This window comes from Nerophis ophidion, linkage group LG14 (genome assembly GCF_033978795.1).
Source record: "Nerophis ophidion isolate RoL-2023_Sa linkage group LG14, RoL_Noph_v1.0, whole genome shotgun sequence".
Classification (NCBI taxonomy): Eukaryota; Metazoa; Chordata; class Actinopteri; order Syngnathiformes; family Syngnathidae; genus Nerophis; species Nerophis ophidion.
The window spans coordinates 16,011,050-16,023,533 of record NC_084624.1 but is presented as its reverse complement, the minus strand read 5'-3'; the positions used below and the strand labels follow the sequence as shown (position 1 = coordinate 16,023,533).

At 46.5% G+C, this 12,484-nt stretch overlaps 1 protein-coding gene across 7 annotated transcripts in view; it reads right to left on the bottom strand.

The window, feature by feature from the left end:
* The window catches only part of LOC133568194 (anoctamin-1-like), a 198,580-nt gene that overhangs the window by 79,579 nt on the left and 106,517 nt on the right, over positions 1-12,484 (bottom strand). For 6 of the 7 annotated variants that reach the window (XR_009809548.1, XM_061919957.1, XM_061919953.1 and 3 more), the window contains exons 9-10: positions 8,319-8,383; positions 4,641-4,775 (exon numbers count right to left, since the gene is read on the bottom strand). The exons of the other annotated variant lie outside the window; for it this stretch is intronic. Coding sequence is in view for 5 of the 6 variants with exons in the window: in XM_061919957.1 (XP_061775941.1) it covers positions 4,641-4,775; positions 8,319-8,383 (200 nt within the window). In the remaining variant the exon portion in view is untranslated. The remainder of the gene's footprint in view (positions 1-4,640; positions 4,776-8,318; positions 8,384-12,484) is intronic. 7 annotated transcript variants of the gene reach the window in all.

Below are 12,484 nucleotides of genomic sequence, written 5' to 3'. Positions count from 1 at the left end.
GAATTCCCCTCCAGTTGTGTTTATATTGCGGCAAAGCAGAGTAGTACATCACCCACTGTCCTCATCCACCCGCCCGCCGCCGCACTCAAGCGTCACCAGCTCTCTGCACTCAAGCGTCACCTCCTCATCCCTTTCTAGCTCCATCTCCTCGCCGCACCCCAGCTGCACACCCTCCAGCAACCGATCCCAAACCTCTACTACCACCTACAGGTCAGACTGTATCAAGGCTCCAACTCTCGGGCATGCTTGCCTGGGACAAGGACCAGAAATGGGATATTAGGGCTCTTATTGACTCTGGTTCTGATGACAATTTTATCGATGAGTTCGTTGTTAAACGTTTTTCTACACCCGTGGTTAGATTACGCAGACCTAAAATAGTCCGATCCCTCAACGGAGGCCACCTGGCGAGTGTCACCCTTCAGACTCAGCCGTTATCCCTTAAATTATCTGGTAACCATTTTGAATCGACCATTTTTCTAGTTATTCCTTCTCGTTCTGCTCCGGTTGTGCTCCGGCTTACCTGGCTATTTAAACACAATCCCCATTTTGACTGGTCCAAAGCTACAATCATTAACTGGGGTATTTTTTGTCACACATATTGTCTGCGTTCCGCACGTCCTCGCATATCGTCACCCAGGAAGTCATGGATATATCGGTTGTGCCCACTGCTTACCACGACCTTAAATAACTTTTTAGCAAGGATAGAGCCGTGTCCTTACCTCCACACCGTGCCTATGATTGTGGTATTGATCTCCTCCCTGGTACTATACTCCCATCTTCGAGACTATACAACATTTCTAGACACAAAAGAGATTCACTAGAGGACTATATCACCACTTCGCTCGCTTCTGGTCTTATTCGTCCCTCCAACTTTCCTCTGGCCGCCGGTTTTTTCTTTGTGGAAAAGAAGGATAAAACACTCCGCCCTTGCATAGATTATCGTGCCTTCAATAATATTACTGTAAAAAATAAATATCCTCTCCCGCTTCTCGACTCAGCTTTCAACCCACTACACACCGCTAGACTTTTCACCAAATTGGACCTCCGCAATGCTTATCACCTAGTCAGAATTAAGCAAGGAAATTAATGGAAGACTGCATTCAACACGCCACTCATCATCATCATCAGCCGTTGTCAGTCCACTGCTGGACGAAAGCCTCAGCATGTTTCTGCCATTTGGCGTACTTTTCATGATAGGACATTTTGAATACCTGGTCATGCCTTTAAGCTCCCGCCGTTTTTCAGGGCCTCATCAATGATGTCCTGCGTGATATGCTCGACTGTTTCGTGGTAGTTAATTTAGACGATATCCTCGTTTTCTCGCCTACCCCTGAACTACACGTGCAGCATGTCCGCTTAGTTCTCCAACGCCTTCTTGAGAATCATCTGTATGTCAAGGCTGAGAAGTGTGTTTTTCATCGGGAGTCTGTTCCCTTTTTGGGTTTTATTGTTGAGAGGGGTCAACTCCAAGCAGATCGGGCAAAGATCCAGGTGGTGGTTGATTGGCCCAAACCCACCTCTAGAAAGCACCTCCAAAGGTTTCGCAAATTTTTATTGTCGTTTTATCCGCAATTTTAGTAGAGTAGCTGAACCATTAATACTTACCTCCACTAAGCTCCCCTTTTTATGGACCTCAGAGACTCAGTCTGCATTTGATAAACTCAAGTCGTTGTTCACCTCTGCACTAGTTCTTGTCCACCCTAACATTTTCTCTAAATTTTTTGGCGAGGTTGACGCATTGGACTCCGGCGTGGGGGCTGTTCTCTCCCAAAGCTCCGCCTCTGACCAGAGGCTGCACCCCTGTGCCTTCTTCTCACGCCGCCTGACCTCAGCGGAACACAATTATGATATCGGCAACAGAGAGCTACTCGCTGTGGTGTTGGCGCTGCAAGAATGGAGGCACTGGCAGGAGGGCTTGGAGACTCCTTTTGTGGTGTTCACAGACCATAAGAACCTGGCCTACAGTCGTACTGCTCAACGACTCAATCCCAGACAAGCAAGGTGGGCATTATTCCTAGCCAGATTCAATTTCATCATGACTTTCCGCCCCAGCTCCCAGAATTGTAAACCAGACGCCCTGTCGAGGATGTAATCCTGCCCCGAGGAAGAGGTCAAGACCGAGATGATTTTTCCGCCATCCCGAGTGCTGGGAGCATTGCAGTGGGACATTGAAGGCCAGGTCAAGGAAGGACTATAGAACGTTCCCTCTCCAAAGAACAGCCCTCAAGGACATTTGTTTGTGATCCCAGAGCTCCGTCCAGAAGTACTGACTGGGCCCACAGCTCCAAGGTCGCCTGCCACCCGGGTATTACCCGTATCGTTTTCCTCCTCTCCCAATACTTTTGGTGGCCAACTTTTAGGGCTGACACCAGGGAATTTGTATCTGTCTGTGCCACTTGTGCCCGTAATAAGGCTTCACACCAGGCACTAGCTGGTCTTTTGCGTCCACCTCCCACTCCCTCCCACCCGTGGTCCCATGTGTCGCTGGACTTCGTCATAGGACTTCCACCATCCAAGGACAACACTGTGATATTGACTTTGGTGGACCACTTCTCCAAGATGGCCCACTTCGTCGCTCTTGCCAAATTGCCCTCTGCACTCGAGACTGCAGAGTTGCTCGTACGCCATGTTTTCCGGCTGCATGGTATCCCATTGGATGTGGTTTCGGACATAGCCATCGCCCAGCCTTTCTTCTGGATACCACCCGCAGACAAACGATCAGACTGAGCGGACCAATCAAGATCTGGAGTCTACCATCCGCTCCGTCTGCCCCCAGCAGCCTGCCTCCTGGGGGTTCAAACTACCATGGATTGAGTGCATTATACCCTCATCAGCTCTGCTACAGGCATGTCCCCTTTTCACTCTGCCTACGGTTACCAACCTCCTGCTTTTCCTTCTCTGGAACCCGGGGTCGTCGTCCCATCCGTGGTTGTCGTCCCATCCGTGGTTTCCCACCTGCACCGCGTACTTCAGGCCTGGCGCAATACCCGGTCTGGTCTATTACGCACCTCAGAGCGCAACCAGCGTCTCTCCAACCCCCACCGCAGCACAGCACCAGACTACAGGCCCGGTCAGAAGGTGTGGTTGTCATCTCGTGACCTACCCCTCCAAGTGGACTCAAAGAAGCTTCAGCCACGATTCATTGTGCCAAATCCCGTCGAGCGTATTATCAATCCCTCAGCCGTTCAATTACGCGTTCCCGACTCCCTAAGGATACTGTACACCCCTCATTCCATGTCTCCTTAATCAAGCCCGTTTCCACCTGTCCCTTGAGTCCTTCAGGAGGTTCCCAGGCTTATTGATGGCCACCCTGCGTTCTCGGTCAAGGCCATTCTCGACGTAAGGAAAAGGGGCAGGGGTTTCCAGAATCTGGTCGACTGGGAGGGCTACAGCCCCGAGGACCGATCCTGGGTCCCCCGTTCCCTTATACTAGACCACACACTCTTACATGCTTTTTACGTTCGTTTTCCGGAAAAGCCAGGTAAGCCGCCAGGTGGTGTCCATTAAAGGGGGGGGGGGTACTGTTGTGTATAGTCATTTCCCTGCCTTTTCCCTTTTTTATGGTGTCTGTTTTTATTCAATAGTTAGTCCCCAGCGAGGCACACCTGCAACTAATTCCTACTGAGATATTTAAGCTCGTCACCGACAGCTGGGTCGGTGACAAACCAAATCCAATAATAATGAAATAGTTTAAAGATTTAAAATTACTTTGTCAATTTTGGGTCACATCTGGAGGAAAAAATTCCAGATCCCGGGTCAGTTGGGCACTTAAATGATACCATAGACAAAAATCCCAACTCAATATTCCCCACAGATATGTCATAAAAGGAAATAATCAAAGTAGTGAATAACTGTATATCCAAGACATCAAATGATTGTAACGGCATTGATATGGAAACAATATAAAAGGTTATTGAATAGATTTCAGAACCTTAAACGTACATCCGTAACCTATCGTTTCTAACAGGCAAAATCCCAAACAAAATATAAATGTCAAAAGTTTACAAGACTGAAGATAAACACCCGTTTCCTTACTTCCACAGTTTTCAAAAATTATAGAAAAGATTTTAACAACAGATTGGACGAATTCATAAACAAAAAAGGTACATTTGCGGACAACCAGTACAAATACAGAGTCAACATTTGATTAATGGAAATGATGGAAGAGATTACCAATGCGATAGAAGGTAAATAATAACAAATTTGACACCATTAAAACCATTAAAATCTTCCAAAATCAACTAAGACTACAATTCAAACTCGGTGCCCTACAAAACATGCACACATGCTGTGTGCCACGGAGCCAGTCTTACTGTCGAGGGAGATTTGGCAAAATGTTTTTGTCAGTGACAGAGCAGGAAGTGGCTCAGGACACGTTTTTGGTATAATTTCAAAGACGTGCCCAATCATTCATTAAATGACATTCTATATGTGCTTATTCATGAAAAGTGGGGCCCCTCAATGGATCAGGAGGCCCTACACACAGAGCATGTTCTGCCTAAAGGGCGGGGGGACCTGTATTTCAATTGCCCAACTACATCTGAGTGTATGAAAAAGGCTTTAATAACAGTTGAGTATGAGTTTAATTAAAGCTGAGAGTTTTGAAGATGTGATCCATTGTTGTGCTTGAGTAAATATACCTTGGTGTATTGTCGTCCACTGTTGCATAGCCATACAGGAACACAATGACTCCCACCATGGAAGCAGGAATCAGCATCTGAGTATACAGTCCCAGCCAGGCAAAGTACAGTCCAATCTTCTCACCAAAGTACTTCCTAAAATTGGGCAAAACGAAAGCTATTATATGAAAAACCCTAACCCTGAATAAAAACAACACTTGGTATCTTGTTCCTGCTACAATTAACACAATGCAATCTTAAGAATGTTGGATAACAACCCTTATTTATTCGTCATATAATCCATCCATCCATCCATTTCCTACCGCTTATTCCCTTTTGGGGTCGCGGGGGGCGCTGGCGCCTATCAGCAACAATCATATAATATTCATACATTTTTTATGGACACAGAGCCCATCTTCAAACCACTTTCTGACCGTTGTCTGTTTATGATGCGCGGTTTGGTTGGCAGTCTTATTTACATGCCTGAGTTGCCATTTTGTAATTTTTAGTGCTTTCATACTGAGTCTAGACCAGGGGTCACCATCACGATGCCCGTGGGAACCAGGTAGCCCGTAAGGACCAGATGAGTAGCCCGCTGGCCTGTTGAAAAAATAGCTCAAATAGCAACACTTACCAGTGAGCGTCCTCTATTCTTTAAATTTAATTTATTTACTAGCAAGCTGGTCTCGCTTTGCTCGACAATTTTTAATTCTAAGAGAGACAAAACTCAAATAGAATTTGAAAATCCAAGAAAATATTTTAAAGACTTGGTCTTCACTTGTTAAAATACATTCATTTATATTTTTTACTTTGCTTCCTATAACGTTCAGTAAGACCATTTTAGAGAAAAAATACAACCTTAAAAATGATTTTAGGATTTTTAAACACATATACCTTTTTACTTTTTAAATTCCTTCCTCTTCTTTCCTGACAATTTAAATCAATGTTCAAGTAAATTTATTTTTTTTATGTAGAGAATAATAAATACATTTTCATTTAATTCTTAATTTTAGCTTCTGTTTTTTCGACAAAGACTATTTGTGAAATATTTCTTCAAACTTTTTATGATTAAAATTCAAACAAATTATTCTGGCAAATCTCGAAAATCTGTAGAATCAAATTTAAATCTTATTTCAAAGTCTTTTGAATATCTTAAAAAAAAACTGTGTTCTAGAAAATCTAGAAGAAATAATGATTTGTCTTTGTTAGAAATATAGTTTGGTCCAATTTGTTATATATTCTAACAAAGTGCAGATTGGATTTTAACCTATTTAAAACATGTCATAAAAAATATATATTTATTGTGAGAAATCATTGATATTATCAGTGTTTCCACAAAGATAAATATCATTAATTATTAATAATAACATAGAGTTAAAGGTAAATTGAGCAAATTGGCTATTTCTGGCAATTTATTTAAGTGTGTATCAAACTGGTAGCCCTTTGCATTAATCAGTACCCAAGAAGTAGCTTTTGGTTTCAAAAAGGTTGTTGACCCATGGGGTGTATTCGCACTGCTCCCAGTGGAGCTCGAACCCACATCAGTGTTGTTTTCGTCAACGATGACGATGACGAAATCATTTCGTTGACGCCACTTTTTTTCATGACGGTGACGAGATAAACATGTCTCTCCGATGACGAAAACATGACGAGACGTGTGTGAGTTTTCGTTGACAACACGAGAACGGATGTTAGTGGGTAATCTGTCTGACGTTTAAAATGCATGACATTTCTGTTTATTGTGTGTGTCATTTAAAACCTAAAAAGTATCTGCTGCTGCCTACAGCAGGCTGCCGCATTCTATCCTTGTTTGGTCACGCCCACCAACTGGTGTGCAGCGCACAACGTGCTCAACACGTCAGACTGTTGTTCATCAGGCAATGGACCGTGATGGCGGCGGCAGTTTCAACACAGGGGCTCGGTGGTTGCAGACGTAGAGACGACATATGGGTGTATTTTAAATATAACCCAGCATATAACAGTGTATTGTGAAGGAAGACGGTGACGTCAATAACTTTTCAGGCACAGTATATTTACAAACATTTGCAAACTCTGAACATGACTATACGGATAAACACCAGCATGTCGTTTACTTTAAAATAGTTATTTAATAATTTTAGTCACATGATATCTCTCTCTTGTCCTATGACCCGAACAGCGAATAGCATTGCAAATAACAGCGTTCTCTGCCGTGACTCGTTCAGAAGTTGCACGGTCCATCCATACGAATGTATTTTCCTCTGGTTCATAAGTAAAACATCCTTTAAAAGTAATCTGATGATTGCAAATGATTAGTTCAAGGGTATACACAGATGTAGATGTGATCACAGGAAAGAAATACAATATCTTGCAACAACAGCTGCAGTTGCTTCTTCCGGAGACATTGCCGCTTAGTGTTTTGGAAGAGAATTACAAGTTTGGGGCCAGCCCTCACGGAAGAGCTACAAATCAAAAAGGCCACGTTGGAGGGACCCAAGCTAGTATATTTCAGGCTTAACACTACCCATAATGTGAGAGATTGAGAGAACAGACAAATGCACCAGAGGAAAAAAGACAGGAGGGATGAAGAAAAGCCCAGTGCTGCATGATTATTTAAAATGTCTTGTTTTTCTCTTTTCCGACAGCTGCCAGGTGTTTATCAAGGTGGTAGCGTCTTCGCTCATTAAGCATTTCAGTGTCTACCTTCTGTTTGAAGATACTTAAAGACTTCAAAAATGATGTTCCTGAACCTCTCCAAGCTTCTCGCACACTTCGCAATATCACTTTTTTCTGTATGCTTTCACTCCTAAATAAATCCTTGTGCAAGGTCTGATGGAACTGTCACTGAGTCATCACCCTTGGATGCAGCACTGCCGCCACATTAGCGAGGGACACGCCCACAAAGGAATCAGCGACAAGCTGCGCGGCCACACAAAAAAAATAGTTTTGTCTATGAGGGCACGCAAGCTTCTTGTGACCTGCGTACCGACACTCAAAGCACTTCGTCCCACCTGAACTCGCATAACCCCAAATAACTCTACATGTTTCACTTTGAAGGAGATGTCAAGAGTTTGATCAGGTGAAGACAAAAACATGAAAATTTGTCATCTAAAACTTTGCACATGTTTCCCCTTAGCCTAAATTAACATACTGAAATGCACTGGCACACTTTCCAAATCCACGGGGATGAAAAGCGGCACAACTGACAAGGCAATCTGCGTATAGGGGGCAGTGATTGGGGAGACTTACGTGTAAGTGTCCTTAATAAACAGGCTGGATTAAATTAAGCTGTGAACTCACACTTCCCGTTTAACAACTTTGTTCATATGTGATGCAAATGAAACATTTTCACATTCCACCTGCTCTCCCACAGGAAGCAGATGGAACCATTGTCACGCTGTTAATAGGAGAAATTATCCACACACCTTGTCTGATTGACGGAGGTGACGCCTTGGGGGCCGCCATTCCTCTGAATGCGTCTTCAGCCACATGCACAAAGGCGGCGAAAAAAACCGCGTAATATATAATAAACTTTAAAGAAATGTCAAACTTTCCTGATCATGCAGTTTGAAACCAAGAGTCCCAAAAGTTTAGAGAAAAGGCAACAATCAAACATCTTTCGCACACCATCCACACCCCACCGTGACATGTAAATTGGAAGTAGATAGATAGATAGATAGATAGATAGATAGATAGATAGATAGATGGATGGATAATTACCGTACAAGTCCGATGGGCTGGTACTTGTAGAAGACGCCATAATTTGCCCACTCCTCATACAAAAGCTGGATGAGAGAAATAAGTATTCTTCATTAGTAAACCTTTACTTTCATCACGCATTATACTTTTTCTGTATAGTTCAAAGTTCATTAATCTAAAAATGAGTTTGTCTTACAAGTTTATACATTTTTATGAAAACTACTTTTTTTTTTTTACTGAGTATGTTTGCAGAACAACTGCCTTGAGACTAAAAAAAGTAGCAAGTGCCACCACCAATAAAAAAGGCAAAAAACACTATTGAATTCAAGAAAAAACTTGTAATAAAGTATGAAGGTAAGTTTTCCCTCTTCCTTCTCCACTCAGTAACATGTGAATACTCTTCGGCAACAAGAGTGTAAAAGTGATTCACAATGTTTTTGCATTTCACTTTTTTTCCTGCATGTAAAACTCTCCCTGGTCCATTTGTTAATTCAATATAAGTCTCAAAAAGACAACAGACCAGCATGGAAAGTAGGAGGAGGGAAACGCTGTAGAGTTAAAAAAAAAAAAAAAAAAGACAATGTACATCAATGGCGTGAGCAAATTATATGGAAGACTCAATTAAGTAGGCTTTTTACCACAGGAAGTTTTGAACTGGGATGAGACCTGACTTCATACCAAAGCAGAATTGTATTATAGCAGAGAATGAGGCACTAGGTGGGCACAAGCCAATGGATCACCTGGTTCAATAGAATCTCTTCCAGCACACACACACCTTCCTCCCCTGCCCCTCTTCTCTCCCTCTCTAAACTGCCTGCTCCCTGCTTTATTCAGCTCTACATGTCTAAATGCCATCCATCCATCCATCATCTTCCGCTTATCCGAGGTCGGGTCGCGGGGGCAACAGCCTAAGCAGGGAAACCCAGACTTCCCTCTCCCCAGCCACTTCGTCTAGCTCTTCCCGGGGGATCCCGAGGCGTTCCCAGGCCAGCCGGGAGACATAGTCTTCCCAACATGTCCTGGGTCTTCCCCGTGGCCTCCTACCGGTTGGACGTGCCCTAAACACCTCCCTAGGGAGGCGTTCGGGTGGCATCCTGACCAGATGCCCGAACCACCTCATCTGGCTCCTCTCGATGTGGAGGAGCAGCGGCTTTACTTTGAGTCCCTCCCGGATGGCAGAGCTTCTCACCCTATCTCTAAGGGAGAGCCCCGCCACACAGCGGAGGAAACTCATTTCGGCCGCTTGTACCCGTGATCTTATCCTTTTGGTCATGACCCAAAGCTCATGACCATAGGTGAGGATGGGAACGTAGATCGACCGGTAAATTGAGAGCTTTGCCTTCCGGTTCAGCTCCTTCTTCACCACAACGGATCGGTACAACGTCCGCATTACTGAAGACCTTTATGAAGATGAAAAACCATGGACCCAGATTTCCCTCGCCCGGACGCGGGTCACCGGGGCCCCCCTCTGGAGCCAGGTCCGGAGGTGGGGCACGATGGCGAGCGCCTGGTGGCCGGGCCTGTTCCCATGGGGCCCGGCCGGGCGCAGCCCGAAGAGGCAACGTGGGTCACCCCTCCAATGGGCTCACCACCCATAGCAGGGGCCATAGAGGTCGGGTGCATTGTGAGCTGGGCGACAGCCGAAGGCAGGGCACTTGGCGGTCCGATCCTCGGCTACAGAAGCTAGCTCTTGGGACGTGGAACGTCACGTCACTGGGGGGGAGAGAGCCTGAGCTAGTGCGCGAAGTCGAGAAATTCCGGCTGGATATAGTCGGACTCACTTCGACACACAGCAAGGGCTCTGGAACCACTTCTCTCGAGAGGGATTGGACCCTCTTCCACTCTGGCGTTGCCGGCAGTGAGAGGCGACGGGCTGGGGTGGCAATTCTTGTTTCCCCCCGGCTCAAAGCCTGTACGTTGGAGTTCAACCCGGTGGACGAAAGGGTAGCCTCCCTCCGCCTTCGGGTGGGGGGACGGGTCCTGACTGTTGTTTGTGCTTATGCACCAAACAGCAGTTCAGAGTACCCACCCTTTTTGGGAACACTCGAGGGAGTACTGGAAAGTGCTCCCCCGGGTGATTCCCTTGTCCTACTGGGAGACTTCCATGCTCACGTTGGCAACGACAGTGAAACCTGGAGAGGCGTGATTGGGAAGAATGGCCGCCCGGATCTGAACCCGAGTGGTGTTTTGTTATTTGACTTTTGTGCTCGTCACAGTTTGTCGATAACAAACACCATGTTCAAACATAAGGGTGTCCATATGTGCACTTGGCACCAGGACACCCTAGGCCGCAGTTCCATGATCGACTTTGTAGTTGTGTCATCGGATTTGCGGCCTCATGTTTTGGACACTCGGGTGAAGAGAGGGGCGGAGCTTTCTACCGATCACCACCTGGTGGTGAGTTGGCTGCGATGGTGGGGGAGGATGCCGGACAGACCTGGGAGGCCCAAACGCATTGTGAGGGTCTGCTGGGAATGTCTGGCAGAGTCTCCTGTCAGACAAAGTTTCAATTCCCACCTCCGGAAGAACTTTGAACATGTCACGAGGGAGGTGCTGGACATTGAGTCCGAGTGGACCATGTTCCGCACCTCTATTGTCGAGGCGGCAGATCGGAGCTGTGGCCGCAAGGTAGTTGGTGCCTGTCGGGGCGGCAATCCTAAAACCCCTTGGTGGACACCAGCGGTGAGGGATGCCGTCAAGCTGAAGAAGGAGTCCTATCGGGTCCTTTTGGCTCATGGGACTCCGGAGGCAGTGGACAGGTACCGACAGGCCAAGCGGTGTGCAGCTTCAGCGGTCGCGGCGGCAAAAACTCGGACATGGGAAGAGTTCGGGGAAGCCATGGAAAACGACTTCCGGACGGCTTCGAAGCGATTCTGGACCACCGTCCGCCGCCTCAGGAAGGGGAAGCAGTGCACTATCAACACCGTGTATGGTGCGGATGGTGTTCTGCTGACCTCGACTGCGGATGTTGTGGATAGGTGGAAGGAATACTTCGAAGACCTCCTCAATCCCACCAACACGTCTTCCTATGAGGAAGCAGTGCCTGGGGAATCTGTGGTGGACTCTCCTATTTCTGGGGCTGAGGTCGCTGAGGTAGTTAAAAAGCTCCTCGGTGGCAAGGCCCCAGGGGTGGACGAGATCCGCCCGGAGTTCCTTAAGGCTCTGGATGCTGTGGGGCTGTCTTGGTTGACAAGACTTTGCAGCATCGCGTGGACATCGGGGGCGGTACCTCTGGATTGGCAGACCGGGGTGGTGGTTCCTCTCTTTAAGAAGGGGGACCGGAGGGTGTGTTCCAACTATCGTGGGATCACACTCCTCAGCCTTCCCGGTAAGGTTTATTCAGGTGTACTGGAGAGGAGGCTACGTCGGATAGTCGAACCTCGGATTCAGGAGGAACAGTGTGGTTTTCGTCCTGGTCGTGGAACTGTGGACCAGCTCTATACTCTCGGCAGGGTTCTTGAGGGTGCATGGGAGTTTGCCCAACCAGTCTACATGTGCTTTGTGGACTTGGAGAAGGCATTCGACCGTGTCCCTCGGGAAGTCCTGTGGGGAGTGCTCAGAGAGTATGGGGTATCGGACTGTCTTATTGTGGCGGTCCGTTCCCTGTACGATCAGTGCCAGAGCTTGGTTCGCATTGCCGGCAGTAAGTCGAACACATTTCCAGTGAGGGTTGGACTCCGCCAAGGCTGTCCTTTGTCAGCAATTCTGTTCATAACTTTTATGGACAGAATTTCTAGGCGCAGTCAAGGCGTTGAGGGGTTCCGGTTTGGTAACCGCAGGATTAGGTCTCTGCTTTTTGCAGATGATGTGGTCCTGGTGGCTTCATCTGACCGGGATCTTCAGCTCTCGCTGGATCGGTTCGCAGCCGAGTGTGAAGCGACCGGAATGAGAATCAGCACCTCCAAGTCCGAGTCCATGGTTCTCGCCCGGAAAAGGGTGGAGTGCCATCTCCGGGTTGGGGAGGAGACCCTGCCCCAAGTGGAGGAGTTCAAGTACATGTCTAAATGATTTTTGAATATTTATTATTGTAGCAAAAGGTTGTTAAATTTAAGCAATCCTTTTATTTCAGATTGTTAGTGAGGGCATCAAAGATACTTCTGTGTGTGCGTGTGTGTGTGTGTGTGTGTGTGTGTTTAATACACCTAATTTGTTTCGTTTTTAATTTTATTTTTATACAATTACCCACT